At 38.1% G+C, this 25,480-nt stretch overlaps 1 protein-coding gene across 4 annotated transcripts in view; it reads right to left on the bottom strand.

Moving 5' to 3' along the window:
* The window catches only part of CNKSR2 (connector enhancer of kinase suppressor of Ras 2), a 205,929-nt gene that overhangs the window by 164,552 nt on the left and 15,897 nt on the right, over window positions 1–25,480 (bottom strand). For all 4 annotated transcript variants that reach the window (XM_026051981.1, XM_026051984.1, XM_026051998.1 and 1 more), the window contains exon 2: window positions 8,190–8,353. In XM_026051981.1, the coding sequence (XP_025907766.1) occupies window positions 8,190–8,353 (164 nt within the window). The remainder of the gene's footprint in view (window positions 1–8,189; window positions 8,354–25,480) is intronic.

Here is a 25,480-nt window from a genome sequence, read left to right as displayed (position 1 = left end):
TACATTTAGAATCTATATATAAATATAGATTTTATATATATATATATATATATATAAAATGTAGTGTTATATTAGGAATAGGATTGATTTCAGTAAAACCTCCACCCATAGCAAGAGACAGATGTATCCAGGGATGCAGAACACAGAGATAAATTTCAGGCAGGATATGTTTCGGGACAGCTGTGTTTATTGAAGTCCTCAAGTAGAGGGATTCTAAAAGAGCAGCCAAACTCACAAAATCCACATTTTGTTTGTTACTACTATCTCTGACCTTCATTTAAAACAAAGTTACATGTTATAATATTGGGGAAGAAAGCTTGCTCAAGAAATAATTGCCAAGTATAATCATAATTTACATGTGATATATTATTAACAATAGTTTTCTTTGCAAAACAATGCATTTATTTTCAAGCAACATAAAAAGATAATTGCAGGCAAAGGAGACAACTCTGTATTTTCCCCTCACACTGCATTTAGCCTGCACCAACACAAGTCATAGTTTCATCGGCCAAAAGAAAATTCGCCGTCACTGGAAGAACAAAAAAATCTCTGCATCCTCGCAGAGGCCATGGGAAGTAATATGAGTCTTCTCATGCTCTTTTGCACCTGCAAACAGAGAACCAGGGTCCCTTCAGAGACCCACCCCCCATCACCAGAAATGCCACCGATGGAGTCATCTCCAGCAATCACAAAACGTGAGCTTGATGAAGCTACGGCACGCACAGGAATTGCTTGTCAGCCTCCTTCCAGCTAAAGGTGGGAGAGCCTATTAGTAGATGATTTTACCCACTAATTACTTTTTCTGAGGCTTCTCATGACAGTGTGAGTGATGAATTTAGCTCTTCTCTTCACATGCTGACAAGCAGCAGTTCTAATCACCGCTGATGAGCTTTGCTTTCATGGAGAGAGCTCGGTCACCACACTGGAGAGGTAAAGTGAACTCTTCTGGATTAACAAAGCTCGTTTTTGACTCCCTCCTAGGCTAAATGCACTCAACCTGGGCTACCAGGCAAGTGCATTTGACCCAATTCACCCTATAGTGTGCCCAGCTCATCCAATGCCAACTGCCTCACTTGCCTCAGGTACAGCCTCCCCACAGTGCCAGAAGGTCCAGTTCACGGCACCTAAACGAGCACTTCAGGTCCTTTTATGTGTCTTCACAAGACCACTGCCAGCTGGACACAGCAGACAAAAAAAGCCAAGCTCAGGTTCCAGAAACAGCCTGGCTCTCAGCATCACAGCTCGCAATGCATACCTACCACCCAAGAACATAAATCCCTCAAAAGACATGTTTTCAACTTCTCCTGCTGCCACTAAAGCCTGTACACTTAAAGCACAAAGGCTACATTAAGTTCAAGGACATTGCGTGCCTGATGCAGAGAACTCAGAAATGAGCATATGGCCCCTCTGCTCATTTCCCTAAATAATCATTTCTTCACTTCAAGACCAAAAATCTGCTGGAAACCATGTGAAGCAAAAAACCTGCAGTGATCAGTGCTAACTCTTGCTTAAACTGCACAAGATGGGCCTGAAGATATTACACAAACTGGCATTCTGGGCAAATGAAAAACAGGAACACTTTCCCCAGCCACGCATAGAAATTCTCAGCGTTACATTAATTTCTGCTTTCTCAATAGAGAAGACAACCATCACTGCATAAATTACAGAAAGTAATGGATTATTTCTCTTTGGCAAATATTTGTCACCATTATTTTTAAGAAGAAAACTTTATTTTTTTAAAGAAGGAAAATAAAAGACAAATATTACAGTCTAGAAGATAGCTGTACTTCATAACAAACTACATGCACTGTATAATAAATTATGAGCAAAGTAATATAACTTAGCAGGTAGGTCTAACTTTTCTTGGTAATACTGGATAAAATTCCTAATCATAAAATCATAAGTTTTCTTTCTCATGTATTTTTTTACAAAGTTTTCTTCCATCTATTCATAGGTTAAGGCAGGGACTGCATGAGAGAATAGCATATGACTAATGAGAAATGGATTTAAGAGTTAAAGGAAGGAATTCTGCTCTTTACTATTTTTCACTGGTTTCAGCTTCCAAATTTAATTCCTGAGCAGCATTTCTGGATGTAATGCCTCTTGCTTTTGAACATAAAAAAATGGAAAAAAGAAATTATACAGTTCACAGATTTGGCAGAAATCCCTGGACAGCTTCTACATGAATAAACAAGACAGCATCCCATCAATTTGGGGGCCCATGGCAGCCATGTCAAAAATCACACCTCAAAATTTGGGGAAGCCAAAAATTGCCATGAAAAATTCCAACTTTTTTCTTCAAAAGTGTTTTCAGAATGAACAAAGTCATCTTTTGCTAAAACTCATTTTCAGGAACCTTTGTCTGAACACATCCCACAAAGGCAGGGAGTTTACCAGCCCAAAGCTGTGAGCAACTGAGAATGCAGCTTGTCATATTGAAGGTGCCTTATGTAACTTTATACCTCATCAGATCTGCCTACAACATATATTTCTAAAGGCCCTTCCTCCAATATCATGAAATGCCAACACTAAGGTTATTTCTCCTCCAAATAGCACTGACATATGGGATAATTTAGAAGTGCAGAACATACGATCCTAACACATCTGTTTTGCAAATGCAAAACAAATAGGTAAGGAAACAAAGACCACTAGCTCAAATGTCACCTATTGCTAACATTAACTATTTAGTTTCGAAAAATGTAAATATTTCTCTAAATGTTTCAAAAAAAAAAAAAAAAAGAAAGAAAGAAAAGGTGTGCAACACTTCTCATCTGACTGAACTCAAGGAAGGACTAATTACTGTCATCATCCCACTCTTGAAAAAGCAGCTCCGATACTGCAAAACAATCAAGTAAGAAATCAGGAAGGCAAACCCTAGGTACGCTCTGTAGCACTTCAAGAGCAATTACCTCATTATTCTGCTTACCCTTATTCAACCAGCAGATTCTGCAAGACCAAGCAGTCACTATTTTCTAGTTTTGCAACTTGTTGTCATGTTATTTTGTCCCTAGTTAGCTAAGTGCTTTTATTTCTCCAGAATTCAATACATTGGTTAAGTATTCAACTGTACATATTGCAAAATTTGTTAAACTGCTATTGAGATGTTTGGGGGAAAGAGAAAAAAAATTTTTTTTACCAGCCTCCTTTAAATTAGAGTCCATATTTTACACCTTCTTGATTCTCAGAACAGCCCAAAGAGGTAGCAGATAAGGAAAGTATCTAGGAACCATAACAGATTCTTCAGGCAGATGGGAAGTGAAGCAGACTCATTCTTTGCTCTCAGGCATATTTACTGCCTTTGACATACCACAGGTTTTACTGCACTTCTGTGTGAAAGGTCTGCTAAAACTAGGAGGCGCAACAAATCTTTTTAAGATGATCTGTGTCAGCTATCAGAAACTCTTTAACTCCTTGATTTTCCTGTTCTGGTTACAGTCCTTTGATTCAGAATTTTCTCCTTTGTTATGAGTTAGCAATGGCTGAAGATCAGCAGCAGATGATGTATAAGTAGAAACCTAATTGCAAAGAACAACAGTAAAAGAGGTAATCTTTCTACTATGGACATGCAGACAGCAACAATAAATCCTAACATTTGCACATACGAATTTCCCTTCTGAAATAAAATCCTTCTCCTTTAGCACTATGGTGATTAAATCTAATGTTCACTATTACTGATGAAAGTATTTTTAAGATCTCTAACTATGCATAAAGGCAAACAAAAAGATTCCTCTGTGAGAAATAGCAAGAAAATGAAATTTAGAACAAAAGCATAATTCTTAAGAGGAATCATTCATGACAAAGCAGGTCTATTTTTAAATTCATTTCCATATAAAATGTTTTGTTTTAGCAGTAAATGTTAAGTAGTTTCATGTTGTTAGTGCATCCCAATGTCTTTGCCAAATAATGATATTTCATGTGCTGCAATCTTTTATCTTTACAAATTCAAATGTACAGAAGATCATACTGTGCAGTCACGGCAGATTTAATAACTGACATGAAATCAGGTCATTAGAATTTTGTACAAAGCAAGAATTTCTTTTTTCTTCTTAACCAAAATCTCTATTTTACAAAAAATGCAGGTCCCCCTTAAAAGGTATTATACAGATTTATGGGCACTTTACAAAATTCTTTGTTTAAAGAAAACTTTAAAATATCCCCAAACTATTTATGAAGTCAATATGAAGTGTATTTATTTTGGCATGACAACACATTCTCCATTTTAAGGTATCATTTTTTTAAGTATTTGAAAGTGTTCATGAACTAAATTAAACTTTTTTTCCCCAAAAATAGTATGTGATATTTTGGAGTAGTAAAGCGAAAAAAACAAATGCATTTATCAAGGTGCTGGGGTAACTGACTGGGCAAAGTCCATCTTTTTTCTTAAAGATTGATGTGGAAATTTTTGGCTGCGTGATGGTTTCTGAATTCATCAACAGAGTGAGACAAAGGGTAGAGGTAGTATTTTCTGTGCAAACCATAATAATTACGAAGCATATAGACAATCTGGAGATCTTGGACACTTAGCAAAAAATGGTTATACCATGTTTTGACACAATGAGCTGCCATCTTAAGACAGCAGAACATTGATCAAGATTTATGGGCATTTCTCTGCCTTCTGCAGCACAGTTAGATCTTTCAAGAGCTTCAAGACCCCTAGGTGTACTCTAAAACTGAAAACTGATATAAGGATCAGATGACATTTTTTTCATTAACCTATTCTAACCTAACCACAACCATGCATTCAATATGCATGCCTCTTTCATGAACATTGTCTATTGTCAATGAACTCTCTATTGCCATTTTTCATTCAGTTCCATTTCTCAGAGAAACCACCAAGGAAACAAGGCTCCTTGCACTGCATGTGTAGAGGAAGATCTGTTACATCATTTATTGCTGAAATGTAAAGCACACAGTCTTACCCTAGCTTCACTGCCACACACATACTGAAAATGAAAATGATGATGTTGAGGCTGGGTCTGAGCAGTACTTTTTATAAGGTGATGGATGAACAAGTGAACTTTTCATTATTTGGGAAAATACCATGCTAGCTAATTCGGTACAATCTTTCCTATATTTCTAGAACTGGGCAAGCAGCTTCTTAGTCAAATATTTTTCAGCTGCTTTGGAGATGTCAAATATTTTTGAGAGGTTTATCACTATAAATAAACACACAAGTCCACGTCCAGCAGGAATCTCCCTGTTGCTGCCAACAGTGCAGTTTCTGCTTTGCTTTCTAGTTTGTACAGAAGGGGAAGAACAAGAGATGTATTTTGCTGGAAATGGAACAATTCCAAAGGACTAATTCAGCCCTGGTATTTTCTCTAAGGCTGAGCCAAAGACATGCAATGAACTCCTTGCAACAATGAAGGGCCATCATAAAACTCACTATTCCCTTCTTTTAAGCAGACAGTATGATTTCATTCATCTTGTCTTTTGTGACATATGTATTCTATAAAAACACAAAAACACACAAAGGCAAGCTAATCCACTGAACGTGCTCTCTCCTTTACAGACTGATTGAGAGATTGAGCATGCACACTCTTCAGTTATATTGCCGTTTCTCCTCTGGAACATGTTCAGCATGTCCAGCTTCAGCTTGTATGGGATATATATGCACTGAATTATCCCCAGAAAGCATGAACACTGGCAGTAGCAGCTGGACAGAAGGCAGGCCCCTTGCCTGGAACTCCAAAAAAATGTAGGGAAGGGGAGAGGAAAGAAGCAGCTCCTAACTCACAGCAGTTCCCAACACTACTGAAGCTTTCTTCACTGATGGCAACTGCCTGAGAAACTTCCCCTTTATGCAACTGCGCAGGAATAAACTGGGAAGCAGCTCTGTTGCTCTCATTCCCTGGAAAAGATACTTTGGTGGTCACTCACTAACCCAGAGAGAACAAGGAGGGAATCAGAAGGAAGAATCCTTTTGTTTCCTAATGTTTAGTCTTATATTAAAATAGGTTATTGTTGCAAGACTGATTTTACATTACTGTTCCTGTCCTATCGCACTGTGCTATCACTCAAATATTTATTAATCCCATTTGGTCACTACTCTATAACTCATGCCAAATTATATCACAAACTCTCTACAAAATTCCACTGAAATAGGAGGAAAAAAAAAACAACAGATAACTTCATTAAACAAAAAACATTTACATACAGAATATCTACATTAACTATTATCCAAAAGTTTCAGATTCAGAGGCTTAAAGTTCTCCCAGATATGCAGTCCACATTAGAGACTAATCTGAAGAACAGAAAAGCACTAACCAGGACAGATATTAACTGAAGCAATAAAAATGTAAGCCTGTAAGTATAGGACAACTACAGCCTAAAAGATTTTTTCTAAATTAAATTTTGTAAGAGGTTTATCTGATTGGTGGACAATAAATTCAAATTATGTCTACTGAAATCAATATAGCAATCACATTTTGTATCCTTGAGGAGCCATCAGTAGCCAATTGTGAGACTGCAGAAACCTTGACTTAAATTAGAAGTTGTGGTTTGATTGCCTACTGTTGTGTTTCCAGTGATGATGTTTTCTGTAAGAGGAGCTGAAATGAACAGACAACAACATATGAAACAAGAAACAGTGTGGTAGAAACTTACTGCTTGAATTAGGCAGTATTAGCCTTTACTACAAATTCTATACTTTAAATATAACTTATTTCCATATGCTATTGTCCAGTTAAGGGAGCTAAATACAGTTGTTATCTTCAGACAAGCAAATATATCTTGTAATTATGTATTGAGGGAAAGAAAAAAAGCCAAGCATATTTTAGCTAAATATTCTTTTCATAAAAAAAGTTATTTTTGAAAGAGCCACAATGTCACCCTTATATACCTAGAAAAAAATGGTTGTCAATATTCACGCTTAGATTTTGTCTGAATTAAACTATTTACTTTCTATTTTCTTTCCTTTTGCACTGCCTGATAAAAAAAAAAAAAAAAAAAAAAAAAAAGCAATTGCAGATTGCTCTCTGTATGTTCCCTTGTATAACAGCAGTATTTTTCAGGATTTCATCATTTATATTATTTTAAAAAGTAAATAAATGAGCTCACTTATTTTACTGAGCCACTTCACAAATTATCAATAATTATACTAACAGTTGTACTACTCTGAAGAACAAAAATCTAGAGACATTTTTGAAGTCAAGCACCTTCCAAGTAATGGCTTTTCTCTCCTTTACTTTTCCACATTTTTTTTTTTCAGTCCCTTCTCTTCATTACCTCCACCTGGGTATTTTCTGAACAGGATATGCATAAAAGCTTCTGCATACTGCAAATACAAGCCCTTCTACAGAGCCATGAAGTCCACCAGCTCTCATTTCTTCCACCAGGATTCAGCTTTCTTAAAGCTGCTTCTGAAGCTTGGAAAAGGATGTTGTATTAAGATCTGTAAAGCACCACTTTTGGCAGTCAAGTACATCTTAGCAGAGCTGCTCACAATTCTTCCCACAGCTGAGAATGCAGTGTGCCCAATCTATCATTAATCTTTACTGTCGCACACAAAAAAGTTCCTAAGAAGAGTGAAGTCACCACCCACACCCATCGCAGAGGGGATAATCCGAGTTTTCCGTGACGCAATGCGACTGAAAAGACCATTACCAAAATCCTCTCTACTCCATCAAAGATATATATGTTATTTACACACCAGATAATTATTTCCCTATTTAACCTCTTCTACTGTGAAATACAGGCAGCTATGTCTTAGCAAACTAAAATAATCATCTAAAACATAGTGTGCAACACTCTATGAGACTGCATTAAAGAATCAGTGAAAAATGACAGGGTTAATATCAGGGCATTTTGTTTGTAAAGGGCAAACAGCATTCAATTATTGCATTCAAACAAATAACTATTTTATATTCCAACTCAAACACAGCCTAGCTTTTTTTTTTAACTCTTTTTTTTTTTTTGTGTGTGTGTGATTTCAGATAGACTTTTCTTCTATAAAGACAAGAAACATAAGCCTTAAGTCTCTGATACTAAATTATATAACAAATAACATCTTATCAACAGGTACCATTCTTTATCTTGCCTCCAGTTTAGAATGTTAAATTGTCTGTATGTTACATGACAAGATTTTCTTGTGCTGGTTTCATAGTCTCTAGGAGGAGACATATGAATACACAAACTGTGAATATTTCCAGCACTGCTCACTCCCTCCCCTTTTACCCCCAGAAGTTTACCAATGCGCAGAGCAAGTCAACTGCTTCCAAGATAAGCTCCTGATGACCAATGCGTGTGACTCCAAGATCTTCTAGTTCTTGATGAGTAATCCGTAGTAGCTGGTCACCACTGATCTTCTCTCTCTCAAAATTCTTAATATATTGCTGCAGACAGTCATCCAAACCTGCCGAAACAGGAGGAGAGAAGGAAAGTGGAAAGTTAGCAACACCTAGTCATGTATGGGAAGATGAATCAAACTGGACTGGAACCAAAAATCAAGCCAGCAAAGGATACATGCCCTAATTTGAAGCAAAATATATAAGCACTGTGCAGGTAATACCATTTTATGGTGCCCTGAAACCATAATACATAGGGAAGCAGAGTGGCTTCCTGGCCTTTTCTGCCTCTGGACAATACCTTGAAGCCAGGACAGAGCCCTGAATTTTTTTAGTATACCGTGTCATAAATGCACATCTGACAGCCCTTTAATAAGTAAGCTAGCAATGCCTCCATTACACAAGGAAGAGGAGAATAAGGAGAAAGGGAAGATCCCATGGTGTAGAGGGCCTGCTGGAGATGTCCACAGCTAGGAAATGTGTCTCTTTGTGGAATACCTGACTCGGATGCCCCATTAAGGGGCATAAAAATGGTAATGCCACATCACAACGTCATATCTCTCCTCCCCCAAGAACAAATGCACCAGGATGAACTTCTTGGCAGTTCTCGGATCATACCAGCCCAAAAGGTTTGGAGAACAAAAAGGCTTTGGCAGAGGGCTTTGAAGAACAACAAAGGTGAAGGCACAACAATCTATAAACTAAGTTCCCAGCTGCAATAGCAGATCCAGCTCAGCTTATCGAACATGAAAAGCCGTTCATCAAGATCTGCATTATGCTGCAAGCAGTGTAACTGGGGAGTAGAAACATGTACATTATGCCAGGAGACCCTAAAAGTGGATGCAACTTGTCTGTCCAGGACACAGAGGAATTTCTATTCCAGTTTGTACTGGATCAAGTGCTGGTTTGGGTGATAGGTACTGAGGAAATCTGGACCACCCATGCTCTAGTTTTCAGTTTGCGTGCCAATGGAACAACATGTAGGTGACTACATGTTTTTGCCTGGAGCAAAAAGCACTGCAGAATTGTGCTAATCTGTCCTGCATTTCCTACCGTGCACAGCTAGCACAGCACAGGGATATGCTGCAGCACATGCTTGCCTAAAGGATGAGGAAGACCCCTGGATTTTCAGGGTTGCACGCTGAAATCTGTGCCAAAGAGATTGCCCTCTGATGGAAGAATATACTCGCTACTTGCTACTATTTGATGAAGCCCAGAATACACTAACTCAGTTCCATCTTAAAACATACCATCTCCCTGATGGCTGTCGTCGAACAGCCACAGCCAGCTCTCTGTAATGAAGAGAAAGGATCTGCTCTTTACCTTGTATGGATTAGACAAATTTGTACTTCTTTGTGGAAGAGAAAGGATCCATCTGACTGCGGCTTCTTTCTGTGGAGCAGGAGAATGACAAGAGCCCCACCTTACAGCAGAGGCTTCTCTGGGAGCGATTTTGCAGCAGTTTCCTTTATCTTTATCTTTCACTGCCTCCAGGGGCAGCCTCGTGTCCAAAGAGAATCACACCAAAAAAATATCAGTCCTTAGGCAGGAGCACCCACTGCTAGCTCAGCCTGCTGCTCCTAGGGCACATGCTTTGCCCTTGCTACATCTCACCAATCCCCTGCACACACCAACACAATCTTCACATGGCTTCAGTTTTCAGAATCTGTGTGCCAAAACCTAAACCTCTAGCAAACCCACTGTAAATAAAACCTTCAGAGCCCACGACACAGGAAATTTTCTTTATCCAGTCCCCAAATTCAGCAGCCTCTGCCTACCTGACCATCTCCTTCCACAGTCTGCAACAAGATTTCCCGTCTCAAAAATGAAACCACTTGCAAGTAGTTAATCTGGCATTTTTGCATTATTTTCAATTTATTTCCTTTTCTAATTAATACTTGCTCAAATCATCAACACACTCTTTTACAATATATTAGCAGAGAACAAAAATGATGATCTGGGATTGATCATGTATCACATGTTGCCATGCAATCTGGTCTCTGCTATTTATGATCAGCTTGAGAGGAGCTAAAAATTCTCCTCTAATTCTACAATAAGGAAAGAAGAATCTGTTAAATTCTCAATAAGAACAACAATCTACCTTTTTTAAAAAAAAAATTTTTTATTCTCCTATAGATGATAAAACTGAATCATCAGAACCACTAAGACTGATCCTAAAATGACGTGGTTGCCAAACACATTAAAGAAGAGAGAAACATTCACAAAAGGCCAAAGCAACATGGCCTGCTGCTTTGTGGGGTGTCATACATACCCTGTATCTTTGGTATTATTCCCTTTACACAAATGGATACTCAGGTTCTGGCCCTAAAGCAGCTTGTTAAACAAAAATAAAGTGTCAGCGTGGAAGGGCTATGATGCAGAAAAGGAAGATCTTAATTTCTTCCTTGCTTCGACACTGCTGCTTCAGAGCACCTCAGAGAGCAAAGTGCTGTGTGTTCCCAAGGCATTTGGGTGACAGCCTGCTATACGTCCAAATGTTGCCGTTGTGCTCTCGCACACCAGGCAATGCTCATGATCAATAGCAAGCAGATAAGCAGCAATGAGAGTCAGACAACATTTTACTAAACAAAACTTATCATTTTGGCCTGACACCTGGATGAAAGGCCACTTGCAGATCTGCAAGAACTCATTTGGTCATAAAAATGAAATATAAGTTGTACACAGAAGTATTTTTCCTCCAGCCCTCTTGAATTCATTTTACTTGTTCACACACACACACACACACACACACAGCCGTCACCTCAAGGTATCTGACAAGAACCTTCCTGATTTATCCATATTTGTACAGGTTTCATTCAGGAGCTCTTTGAAGCCTAATTCTTATCTGGTAAACTAATTCCATGAACTATTTTACATGTGCAGTGTCATGTATAATAGTATTTACTTTTTTGAAAGAAAATTAATATTCTTGACAATACATAAAACACTTCAGCTAAAAATGTACTGAAAACAGATAATACGTGCCTTTGCTAGATGACTAAAAACAAAAGCAGGAAGTACTTCTGTGATTCCTAAGCTTAAGTCTCACTCTGCTTACATACACTGCTGAATGAGAACAATATCATTAAAATGTTGAACGTCATCAGGCTCAAAAAAAAAAAAAAAAAAAAAATCATGATCATGACAGACTTATAATACAAATTCAGAAAGAGATATGACAGATGCATTTAATAAACAGACTAAGTTAATTCTAAATAAAGCCAGTACTCTTCCTCCTATGTATTTTAACACTCAGCTATAATACAGATTGATAGGTATAGTTCATACAAGGTAAGAAAAAAAATAAAGAAAATAAAAACATTACTGACAATTGCTTGACTCACCAAATTCGTAATAAAACACATGCAGGGAAGAACAAAATAATTTTAATGTAGATTGCATGGCATTTGCAGAACAGCTTGCCACAATTACTTCTTCTTTCTCCCTAAATAGACCATCCTTTTTAAGTCATTTATTTCTGTCATTCTATTCCTTAATTTAAAAGCAGCAATGCTTTTTGTAAATAAAACTGTACATAATGTTAAAAAGAAAAGTTGGCCAGCTTTGCTCACCCACCCCTTTGACTTCCCAAGACATGGCAGATAGGGCTGCTGGCTCCAGCAGGCAGCCAGAGGGGAGTAGTAGAGGAGGCAGCATCCTGGCCGATAAATCCATTTAACCTGGGGCAGAACAAGATGTACCTTGAATGGCCAATCTCAAAAGCCTTCCATGCAGAAGCCCATCCTTCCTTGGAGCTCTCTTGTCTTTCTGTAACACCAACATCCATCCCTCCCAACCTCACCACCCTAAGAAATTTCTGTAATTGCCACTCTGTGATGCTCTTCTACCTGCAGACGGCCTCCTAGCCAGGGGTGTCACACAGCCCAGGAGCAGCAGCAGCCCCAGCACGCACCCCAGCTTGATGCACTGTCCGCTGCTCCTACCTGTCAGTGCGATTAAGGGTGCCCAGCATCTCATGGTCCTGGGCATCTTAAAAACAGTGGCCTCTATCCAAAATTCAGGCTAGTCATTACAGTACATCAGACACGTTTTGTGATGCCAACAAAGAAGTCACGGTCTTGTACACAACAGCAAAAATCACCTCACACCCACCTACAGACACACAAATAATCTCTGCAGAATCTTGTGGGTATATGTAAAGGAACAAATACTTCAAGAATAAGGGTGATTAACGTAAAATCATCCAATGGTACTCTCCTTCATTTTAGACCTGGCCTTTAAAAGGAACTCTATACAATTTCACTTTTTTTTTTTTCCTGCCTCATTTCTAAAGGAGGGTAGTCTTTTTACTTCGCTCATGACTCACAGACTTCCAAGGCTGTTACTTACAATAAAGTCTCTCCTCCACTTAGGATGCTTCCACCTGAGCTCATCAGCCATGGGGTTTGTCAGTGCTGTCCTGCTATACACTCATAACCTAGCTGGTTTCACTGGGGCTTAGAAGAGCAAATGTTAATACATAGTACATTTTGTTTGGCTTGAGTACCACTGAGGTACTATGTACCCACATTTACTCTCCTGTGTATTAACAGCAAAGGGGCAACTTTTTGTATTAAATTCAGTGCAAGTGCTACCTTGTCTGTGACACTAAGCAGATAAAAACAATAGCAAAAATAGCAGCAGCTATTATAGCAGCTCCTCCAAAAGAAATAGCTCAAAAGCCAATGTGTTTAGCACCAAAAAGAAACTTCTCTAGAAAAATTCCTCTTGAAACATGGCCTGGCCTTGCCTTTTTTTTTTTTTTTTTTTTTTTTTAACAGAAGTAACAGAAATGGCTATGTAAAATATAGATTACACACATGAAAGTAGAGTGATAATATATATCCGGTATAGCAAAGCTGCATATTTGTTTACCTTGAAAATAAAAACAAGACTAAAGAGTAAATGAATCCTTTTCTAAATGTGTCTTTGTGAGACCAGTGCACTCCTAAAAGGTATTTAAAGCACATTATCTTTCTCTATACCTAAGTCTGAACTCCAATTTTTCTAATCAGCTACTCAGACATACATGAGAAGATACGTCTCTAAAAAGGGTAGCATGTGGGTAGAAGATTATTCCCCAATTTGCTGGCAAAGGTATGTTTTCATTGAGACTGGAAAATCACAATGAAATAACAGTGCTTATGTCCTTGCTAACTCTAAAGAAAAGATTATGAACATTATAGATTTAACTACCATACTTGAAACATAACAGACAAGGGAGTATATTTTTAAGCTACCTTGGAAAATCGGAAGGAGTCCACAAGCAGATGACTTCCCTTGCACGTCCTTGTCCTGTAAACACAACGCTTACCGAAGAGCAGTAATGTATAGACAATACAGGGAATAACCCTTCACGTGAAGAAAAGATGCAAAGCATTTTAAAAAAAAAATGACATTTGGCTTGTTTGTTTGTACATAAAGTCAGCCAGCTGCAGTTATCTTTCAGGCTGGACAGAATGACTATACCCTCCCTAAGCGTCATCAGTTTTATGCCTTAATAGATTTTGGCAAGGGACTATAGCACGGACATTTGCAAGTCATGGAAAGAAAAGTTTAAGCTAGATTTTAACATAAAATGGGCATTTCTGTAGCACTACCAAAAGCCATTTCAGTCTGAAAATTCTTTAAAACATTTTTACCTGAACAAACAAGATGTAAGAAACCATTTAAATATGAAAAGTGTATAGAAAATCTTGGCTGCTTTCTCCTTGCTCACCATTAGATATTCATTAAATTTAAACCAGCTTGCATTAACAACTGGCCACCTTAGAACCTGCAGACAGGTCTACTCATGTCACATATTTTTTAAACTTAAGCATCCAGTTAAGTTCCTGGTAAATTAAATCCTGTGCTATGATTTATGCATTTTCATCTAAGCTTTATTAAGCTGAAGCTGATCTACTACTAATGGACTTGCTTAAATTATACAAAATTGCAAGTTGGCCTCATGTCAAAGGGAGAGACAGTCAAATGCAAAAGGTTTTCTTTACTTCTGAACTTAGTGCAGCAGCTAACTGGGTATGTGCACACCAGGCATCTCTCTGTGCCACCACAGCTCCCATTGGGAGAGGTTTCCTCCTAGGGCCACCAGAGTGCCAGAACAAAGAATAGGAAAATCCATCTTTCATTCCTTTTTTTTCCTCTCACTTCCCCACACACATAAATACATATATGAAATATATATTTATATGTATTATGTATATATTTATATACACACACGTATTTATGATTAAAATAAAATTCCAAAACTATTAAAACTAACATTAAAAATGATTTAGAAGACCCAAATAGTTACTTCTCCAAGCATAACACACTCACAGTATACAACTACTTGCTTCTTCCAGTGCAGTTTAGATCAGATGTATTTTCTTAGGAATCTTTAAGTCTTGATAGTAAAAAATAGCAGCTGAAAGGCACTGCTAACAAAAAATTACAAATTTTTAGGCAATGAAAGAGAAATACAGTAGATGAAAATTCATCCCATGATCATTGGAAACACAGTACATTCAGAAAACCATGCAGAATTAAGAATTCAAATGAGAGAAGAGTTCAAATGAGAGATGAAGTGACATAATTGTAATTCAGGCTCTGCTGAAGATATTATAAAACAATATTGGCTACAAGAACAGAGGGGTAGAGTGCCCAGCAGCAGGGTAAATAAGCAAGGCATGGCAGCAAACTGCCGTAGAGCTTCATGAAATGAGGAACAGAAATAGAATTACTTTTTTTGATCTTGCACTTTGCTCTCTCAATTTTTAAGATACTTGCCAGAAGAAGAGTCTAGGGGTGGCCAAGAAGAAAAGCCACTGATGAATGTGGAGATGGATTTGTAGCAGAGGAAAAACCAGAGATCAGGAGGGGATGACTGGGTCAGTGTCAGGGATTGAAAGAAGAGCCTGGCAGGGAAAGAAGTACTGCCCTGAGCTAATACTAATCCTTCAATTTAAAATAAAATTTTGTTCTATTATTCCGACTCTAAAACTTCTGCTCTTCCTGTGCCTACAGATACACTCTTCATTTTCTGATAATGAACTCTTATGAGATGTGGATAAATAAACATTATTTGAGAGCTTATGCAATAAATTGCAATTTTGTTCATCAGAAAAAATGCAGAAACATCAAAACTAAATGGATCGTACATGGCTCATCCACAAGGCCAATACTTTACAAAGACTTTCATATTGGCTTTAAAAAAAAAATCTGAAAAAAATATGTGAAACAATAATACTTATAAACTGTTTTTTTTTTAAATGAAAAATTAGGCCTGTTAAGTACAAGAATAATATCTGAAAGCTTTTCTTCAATTGTTGATAAGCATTATCATTTACATTTCTCACTTTTTGCTTCCATTATGCCCATCTGCATTGCCATGTCAAATCTTTGCACAAATATATGCAAAGTTTTGCTTAAGTCCCTGAAATCTTAAAACATGCATTGCACTGCAGCGTCCCATGTCTTGCTATATTTATATGGATCTCAAGGATTAGTATTCTTGATTATCAATATTGTTCTCAATGTAAGAGATTATAATTATTGTTATATTTAGGACTCATTATTGGATTACAACGACTATATTGTTCAGCTACAGCTGTGCCCTTTGCACTCTAGAAATGCTGAAGTAAGCTGAAAAGTTAGTGTGGCAGTGGAAGTTTCTTTGCTAGTGGAAGAGAGAGGAGACCTACAGCATCACTGAAAATCAGAATTCACTCAGATCAAGCTCATCAAAGCACTGTATGCATTTCCTCCAGATAAACACAAGTGTGCCCAATTGCAGGGACTTCACAGAATCACAGAATGGGGCAGGAATGCTAGGCATGGGAGTTAAGTGTGCATTCATCCTCACAATTCAATGTGTTAAATTTACACATTTCAAGTTGAGACTTAGAAGTTCAGCACAATTTGGGAGACATCTTGAGACAAACCAGAAAAAAAAAAAAGCTGAAGTTTATAACATCTAGATTCAAGGGTGCCACCAATGTAACAGGGCAAGTGATGTGGAGGTGGCTGTGGAACGTGTGCTCTGTCTGCAGTAAACCAGGCCTAGCTCTGCCATGACCCCGGGCCAGGGATCTATGCCTCTGACAGCACTTCTGTCACTGCTCCCCTCTGTGCCCACACAGCACCACACACAATTTTGCACCACACACCAAGGATAAACTGGCAGACCCCTAAGCATGACCGTGAGCTCTTCAAAGCAAGCGCTGCATGTCCCAAGGAGGGAGGCTTTCTCCACATATGTGGGCTTCTGTAATAGTTTAGAAGTGATGAAAAAAAAAAAAAAAAAAACCCTCAGGACTTATAGATATAGAAGGCCAGTTTCCCAGAGCTTTGCACTATCTCCTGCGATTATTTGCAGATGTGCTTCACACTCACACATATGAAGGTTGGAAGCGTAAAGCCATTGAGTGTCCAAGCCTACATCAAGCAGGCAGGAGCAAAAGCTTCTGCAAACTCCGAGTGAACTCCCTTAATTCTTCCTTCTCACAACGCCCATGCAATTCCCAGGCTCGCTGTTCTCTTTTGCAGAAGTGAGCACAATTCAGCACAGTTTGAGATTTGGGACAGTTTTACAGCTGTGGGCAGAAAGAGCTGTGCACCCCCCTTCCATATGACAAAGAAACATCTGTAACTTTAAAATCACTGGTCAAATCTGTTGATAAGTGTAGGAGTGTTTTAAGAAAGGGAAAGGGCTCCTTCTGATATTCATCGCTTTCTTACAGTGGTAGTCTAGATACCTCAGTAACGGTCCCATCTCACTGCAAAATATAAATTATTCACATATTAAAGAGAAATATATATATAGAGAGAGAGAGAAAGAGAGAGAGAAACAGTCAAAAGATGTTTCTGCAAGCCAAGTATACCCCTAACATTAACCGAGTAAGTAAATATACACTGGTGGCTCTTTCGTGTGCCTGCACGTGTTTGCATCACTACAGGGTGCTGCGAGCAGCTACATTAAGCACCCTGCTGCTGTCGCCCACCAGGCCCTCCTCTCCTCCCACAGGCTAACGCAGGCTACTATGCAAAATAGTCAAAGAAGGTCTGCCCCAGACTGCAGCGTATATCTTTGCTGCTAAAGCACCTGCACTACCAAGTGTATATTATGTTAGGCCATTTTCAGAGCACGCTGAAGCCCCATGGCCCCAGGGAAATAATGCAACCATCGTCAAATCTTTGGTTTATGTCAGTGCTCCACAGTGTTCACCACCATTGGAGGAATGTGTTCAGAGGAGCCTTCGAGATTTGCTTGGCGATGCCATTACACAGAGTCTGTGGCTTTCACAAGCCCTAGCATCATGACAACAAGAGATCCTATGGATTTTGCAACAACGGTGACTCCTTGGTATTGGTGCACTTGCAAATGAACACCTGTGAGAGCGGTAGCAGATGTTGCTGGGGCACATACTGAGCTTAACTGGGAGCACTTATATGATGTCCATCCTTGCTTCAAATTATCCTTTCTTCCTCACTTACGTGTTTCTTTCCAGTACCAGCAATGTATATCCAGTGTAGGTTGGCTCCTTCTCCCAGGAAGGGTTTCAGAAGGGAGAATCAAGTCAAATGACACAACTCCTAACTGCACAAAACATGCTCAAGCACCTTTACTAACAGGCCTAAAAGTACAGCTATATTCCTTTCTGATAATGCACAGATCTTGTCCATGCTGAGAAGTCAAAAACATTTCTGCTTTAAGCTTCTTGGTAAGACAATCTGGTAGAAATTATATCCAAAATAGAGAACTTTTTATAAAAGTACATGCATTTACAAAGAGAACTTCACATACCTGCACTTCTAAAATTGTAATACAGGCTGTAAATCTATGAATTGGTAGTGCAATCCACAAACAGCCTCATGAGAAAATACATTCAGTAGTTTGTTATTTTCTTGGGCAATATGTTTTTTAAAACAATGTTGTCAGCTTTGCATATGTTGCAAATACATAAAGATTCAAAGAATCTGTTGAAGTGACATCTTAAGTTATACTTTAGATAGTTTCTCATTTTGCATAATCACTTGCTCATACAATTTATCCATATGAGCAAAAGCAGTAACTGGGAATTAGACCCTTCAAAGCCAGAATTAATCTACAGTGACATATTAGTCTCTTTCAAGTCTCATCAATGTTATATCCCTTGGAAAGAGAAATGAAAGTACACGAGGACAGTAGTGTGTGCATACGTCACATAAAATTAGTAACAATTTAACTATTAACTGCAAAACACTAAACTAGGCCTATGAAATCTCTACACCTGAATGTCCTCCCCAAACCTGGGCCAAGATTACTTATTTCTCACTATTAGGTTACTTCCTTAAACATTAGTATTAACTATCACAAACATTTGTGCAAAACAAAAAGTACTAGCAGCATTTGTTAATACACACACGTATATATATTTATTTTGCCAATTCAAAGGCCTAATGCTGGGAAATCCAAAGAAAAATCTGCAATTACCAAACTTCAGTGCTGCTGCAGTAAACATTGAGGCTACTGCCTTTGGGACAGTGAGAGAGGCGGGTTGCTGGTGGCCTCCCAGGCAGTCACAGAGAGCGACCAAACATGCACCAAGGAAACTGAACTGTCTGCAAGGGCTTTGAGGCTCATGCAGAGCCATCCAGAAAGCAACACAAAATTAAGTGGCACTCTAAGGAGTTTTTGTTAGGATCATTTACAAGCAGCCTAAGCCCATGGCACCAAGCCATGCAGAAGGTACAGCAAACTCAACCAGGGTATGGATTTAAGCAGGCTTCGTTTTCAGAAGCTTTAGTATATATTGGTGCTATTGTTTTTTTAGATAACAGGGAAAAAATGCATACAGAGTGTTACTGCCAAATTCTTTTTGAGCTTTCTCTGTGTGATCTTCATCTTTTATACCCTTTATACTCTTCAGCCTTTATATCAGCTATATTCACAGCTGGTACTATTTGCATATACTTATTTCAGTGAGCATGAGATAAAGTGTCCCAATTATGGACATTTCCTGCCCATTTCGACAAGGTATCTCTGGGAGGTAAATCTGCTTAAACCCTTCCTGTGTTAAGTTATAGCAAATTACAATATACCTTTATGTCTCATTAATTAGCTCATGTTCATTTAAGTATCTGCAGTTTACTTTGTAATGAATATCATCAGAAAGTGCTCAGCAGTATAAAATAATAATTACTTCCATTAATACCTGATCTTGATCTAATCAAAAACTGGAAAAAACATTTGAAAAAATTTTCATCCTGCAGTGTTTAAAAAGACTTTTTATATATGCTAGTAATCTAACTGTATGTGAGAATTCTTATTCCATATTTATTGTAAAAATATACCTGAAATTTAAGGTTAGATGCCCTTTCAAACATTTGTAGAAGCTGTGGGGATTAGTAGCTTTTTGATCCCAGCAATGCTGACTGGCTTTGCATGCCTCCCTCCTTAGCACTGCAGGGCTAAAGGAAATAACTCTCATTGTCACCTGCTGCAAAATTCCCATTAAAAAATAAACTTTCCACACCTCAATGAAACTCAAAGGGTGCTATTTTTGAAACAGAGAGGGCACTTCCAACTGCCAGTTCTAAGGTCCTGAACGCACCACTTCTTACATGATGATTTCTAAATGCCAACAAGTCCATTAAGTATCTATTTATACAGCTATTTTCTCATTTTGCATTGCATTACATGCATCCTAGTGGTTAAAAAATCTTTACAACCTCCTCTTATGAAACAATAACATTTTTAAAATTCTTTTTAGTGCTCTCTAACAATTTGAACTATTTCAGATAAAACAAGGTTTTAAATAATAAAGCATGCATGAAGTCAAGCGCTGATAGATAGGGAATGAAAATTCTACATCCATAAAGATAGATGTAATTCACATTTCTCTTGAGTATATGCTCTACTAAATGCCCTTCAGAGCTGATTCTCCACATAATGGTCAATTCATGACTGCAATAAGGAGAAAAAAAAAATAAAAAAGTCTTCGAATATTACTATTCTCAATACTAAAATTTCATGAACTTGTTTGTATGTTTTTGAAAAGAAAAATAACGGCATAGTAATGTAGGATATCCGTATTTCTGAAACAGTGCTTCTTAACAAGCAAATGCATGCTCACATTAGGTTATAATAAGTGTGAAGACTAGAAGCAGAAGGCTTGCTCACATAGAGTGGTTTTGCAAGACACTGCCTGCTGGCAACACCACCTGAACACCGATGATGCAGTCCTTGAAATATTCTGCTAGGTACCTTCCAATAATGTTACCAGCCCATCTGTGGTTGCAGTCCCATAAAGAAATCATGGGCAAGATTTTGGCAAGAGCCCTAACCGCCACGTTCAGCAAATCCAAATTGAAGCCTCCCAATTGGAGAACCCCTTTTATTTTCTTCGGCAGATCTGTTTTTACCAGTCCCACCCACTCCCCTCTCTTCTTCCCTCTTTACTCTCTTTGCAGCTAGACAGGAAGGTGAAAAGTTCTTCTAGCATCCCTTTTTTTAATCCTCCTCGCCCTCCTTGAACAGCCCCAAGGTCAGCATCTCCATCAGCAGGCAGCCTTCCGAAGTGGCAGGGACTCTCAGTGAATGGACAAGACCCTTGACAATTTAGCTACTGCGTGAGAGCTGCTGCTAACATCAGTGAAGCTGCACATGAAGAGAGCTACTAGTTTCACCCCACTGCTGTTGCTCAGATAAAAATGATTAGCAGTAGAGGTATCAGTCATGCTGCAAATACCATGACGGCAATATCATTGTGCATGAGAAAAAGAGAAAATAATGTTCTTTCACCTAAAAATTTGTATTCTGAGTAGCCTGCTGGGATCCTCTCTCCTTAACAAGAAGAAAACTGCCCCACCAGCATTTGCAAGGAAAATTTTAGTACAATCAGTTCATATCATAAGCCAGGCCTTGGCCAACAAAACAGTACTTTGACTTTCAAGCACTCAGCGCGTATGAAACTCGTTCATCCCACCACGTTTAGGTAAGGAGCCATTCCTCAACTTGAGTCTCTGAAAGTCTGCACGCCACGTTAGCAGAGGTCCCATCTCCTTTGACACAACTTGACACGTTAGTCATACGTTAAGCTCTGAAGCATCTGTTCCATAATAAACTGTTATACATCTGCCAAGAACCTAAGCACTGCCTTTTGGATGAGTATCGCTAAGTTGCAAGCCATAATTTAATACTCCTCTGACATTGACGGTGACCCAATGTTTAATGGAGCTTAATGCTCTGCTGATGCCACTGATTAAATTATTGCTCAGTAGTCCAGTTTCATAATCTACAATTTGCACAGAAGCAAGACAGATATACAGACACTGTCTCCTCTCCATCGGTGAATCAGTTCAAACCTTAGGGAAAGGTTTCCTAATTGAAGTTATAGGTAAGTAAGCTACAATGCACATTCACTGATACAGATTCTGTTTAGATGCTTTCAGCCAATTATATTATTATGAAAAAGCAAAATATTAATTATTCCCAATAGCAAGGGGAAAATATGGGTAAAAGCCTTGACCCAGCATATGCAATGACTTCATAACATCCTGAGCACTGTCCAGGAAATTCAGTCCCCTGGCCAACAAGAGTTTCTATTCAGTTTTCCCCCACTAGGCTCTTTAACAGTTTGGTCACTGCCTAGATACAGCTGTGCAAACAGTCTTGCAGTGTTTGGCCTGACACTACTGAACTCCATCCCAAACTGTCCTCCCCTCTCTCTCTCTTTTTTTTTTTTTTTCCATATAGGATGAAGAAGGCTAATCTGGACATGGAGAATTATAGGCTTTCATAATCAAATCTGTAGCTGTTAACATCATTGAGTTTTGAAAGAATATTCCTAAGCAAATTAATGTGTTCTCTAATTTATATCTAAGACAGCTAGTAGCAATAGTACCTTTTAAGTCATCTAAAGAAGGCCTCCTCCCATCCTGAGGAAAAAACCACACCCTGAATGTCCTTTTTTTAAATAAAATAAAATAAAAATAATGAAAAAATAATTTACTTAATGTACAAAAAAGTCTTGGATCAGAATGATCTAGAAAGAACAGTTTTTCTTTAGCTTCTGAGAAAGTAAAACTTTCATTCAAGATAAAGAGGAGTAACAGTGTCAATACAAATGCATTTTTGCAGGACTTTTCATTATTATATTATTTTCATGGCTACTGGCCACCCAGAAAGGTATCGCTGTTAATGAAATAACTAGGGACAAACTACACTTAAATTGAATGCTAGGCGCTAGCACAAAGCAATAGGTTGATATCACTTCAGCTTTACCCTAGTCCTCAAATATGGGACTCATTTTTCAGACCGCACATGACTAACTTCAAGCATGTGAAAACTATAACAGAAATTAGCAGATCACTCACATGCTTTAGGTCAAGGTGTTCTTTGAGACCTTCAGATGCTGCAGGGGCATCGCAGGGAGATGCCCAGGACCTTGTCTGCTGTTAGTGGATAAAATTCTGATTCTAAAGGCAAGTTGCTGAGGTACCTATGTCCAGGAACTTTCTAGGAAGCAGAGACTAAGTCAATTAATATTCTGGAAGGTAGAAACATCAAACTCAAGCATGCACTTGATAATCTCTTGCCGAAATTGATGAAATTATTTACAACCTTATAACTGAAAATTTCTAACGCATCTAGATTTGGAGATATTAAATAATTTTTCCCATTAAACTCACAGTATTAGCCAGTGTTAAAATATATAAACGTGTAACAACATTAATTGTATGATAGTTTTATACAAACAGTATTAGCCAGTGTTAAAATATATAAACGTATAACAACATTAATTGTATGATAGTTTTATACAAACAGTATTAGCCAGTGTTAAAATATATAAACGTGTAACAACATTAATTGTATGATAGTTTTATACAACCATAACACTTATTGATTTCTTTCATTTTTGGCTTTTACTCAGAAATTCATTAATGTTGGCAGAATAACTTGATTCCTGTTTTTATGAATTTTGACTACAAGTTTTTCCTCATTTTACATATTAAAAAATAATAATTTTAAAAAACCACTAAATCAAGCAGTGTTTTAAACGTGGAATACCAGATGTTACATTTCTAGGAGTTAATCTTTGCATAATGAATAAAAATTTGATACACAAGAGGAAGCTCTCCAGCCCAAATCTCACAGCAAATTCTCTACAGGCAAGGTCCTCAGCATCTCCCAGTGAGGCACTTGCAACATCTGAAGGTCTCAAAACACTTTGCCAAGGATAAACATAACCCTAGGATGCCATAGGCTGTAAACCATCTACAATTCTTTTTCCCTTTTTCATTTAATGGAATATTTTTCTGTACTGTAAAATGCACAAAAGCAAGATGTAAAAACAATTCTAACAATAAGCAGTTTTTTTTTCTTTTGTCATCTTATTCTTCAATTCCACCTTTCCCACCATCCACCACCAAGGTTACAATTTGGCCAGGCCTGCAGAGACATTTTTCTTCCCCCTCTGAAAGAAGCTAATCTCTAGATTTCTTATTTTTTTTTTCTGCAAACCAATACTCACCATTCAGCACCCTCTAAATACTAATAGAAAAATGTACCTCATCAGCATGCAGGAAAAACAAAACAAGGTACTGTTTTTCTTGGTCAGGTTTTGCAGCTATTCTCAACAAAAAGAACCATCACCCTTCAGCAACAGTAGGAAGCAGAGGTTTCTTTTCCAGCATCTCAGCTCCTCCCGAGACCATCTGCTTTGGTGTTCATTATCTGAGCTCTCCTGTCTTGCTCCATGGGTGGCTGGGTCAAGGAGGACCAAGCAGTTGTCTGTGCTAGGTCCCAACCAGAGCTCCTCTGGCCCCTTCCCCACTCCCCGTAGGTCAGAACAAGGCACTGGAAGGGGTCACGTCTCCGAATCTCCGCCTGTTTGTCCTAAACACTGTTTGACATCTCAGCTTGCCTTTCCCCTACACAGGATGGATGCTCTGTGTTGCTCGGCCACACACAGCCTACACACTAACAGGGGGATGCACTTATCTATAGCTCTGGCAGCAACCCCTATAGCTACAGTCCATTGCAAAGGACTTTTACCACCAGCTTGGGGCACGTCTTTGTAATTTAGAACATAGAATGGGGATGTTATGGGTAATTAGCGGCCTATCATTGATAATTCCCATTCAGCTTTCCTTAAAATATGCCAACAGAAACGACTATTTGCCTTTATTCTTTTACCCGCTCTGAATTTTTAAAATGCAAATAGTTAAGTGAAAATTATTTTGATTAAATGCCAATTTTGTGCAGATGAACAGATTTCAATTGAAGAGAAGGTCTCTCAATTACAGACCTCTGAAGGAGTTAGTCATTTTATTTTTCCTGTTATTTGAAAAGCTTTGAATACCAAGCTAAAAACAAACACATAAAAAAAGCTACTTCATGATTTCAAAGAGTTCTGATGCCTATAAATTTTCCTTTAATTTATAATTGAGAGATTTTTTTAAGTTAGTTAGAAATCAATTCCAAACATTTTTTTTGAATATCTAACAAGTATGATGAAAGAAAAAGTAATTCAATGGATACATGACTGCCACAGGACTAATGCTGTATCATGCTCACAATATTCCATTACATAGCAGACCTTTGAAAGTTGGGAAGTCAGTAGTTTCAGTCATGTAGTCATGTAGTGTAGAAAAAGTAGTCGCTTTGTACAAAACACTAAAGCTGACGAATCATCTAATGGCAGGAAAAGATCTGACTTTCAGACTGCTGCACATCATACGGAATTCTTTTATTAATACTTCATGATTTCAGAGTTTAAAATATTATTTCAGAGGGAAGGAAATGGAGCTTGCTTGGGCCAATGATATGAAGGCTCCGAACTGTAGCATTCCAAGGCAGACAGTTAAACTACAAGATATTTTTTCATTTAATCACCGTGCAGTTTTACAACTTTTGCACTAGTGGCTCCATTAAGAAAAGATACTGTGATTAAACGTGTTTCAAGTCCTTTAACAACTCACCTTAACTGTTACTGAGTGTTCCAAACATGATAAAAATGTCAGTTGTTAGAGAGTGCCTTGCTATACTGTTAGGTACTTAAGACATTGATTTTTTTTTTTTTTTTATTTTGCTAGGGTCAGAATTAACACATTGCAGACTGGGCAGTTCAAGCCTAGGTTACATAGAGACATTCTTTATACCACTTTCCTGAAGGGTTTCACAGGTATTTCAGCTCATGCTTTCTGGTTGCCCTGTTCCACACAGTCCA

The sequence above is a fragment of the Nothoprocta perdicaria genome, unplaced genomic scaffold (genome assembly GCF_003342845.1).
Source record: "Nothoprocta perdicaria isolate Ctin4 unplaced genomic scaffold, notPer1 scaffold_112, whole genome shotgun sequence".
NCBI classification, from domain to species: domain Eukaryota; kingdom Metazoa; phylum Chordata; class Aves; order Tinamiformes; family Tinamidae; genus Nothoprocta; species Nothoprocta perdicaria.
Note: the sequence above shows the minus strand (reverse complement) of the source record. Positions and strands in the feature narration are given on the sequence as shown.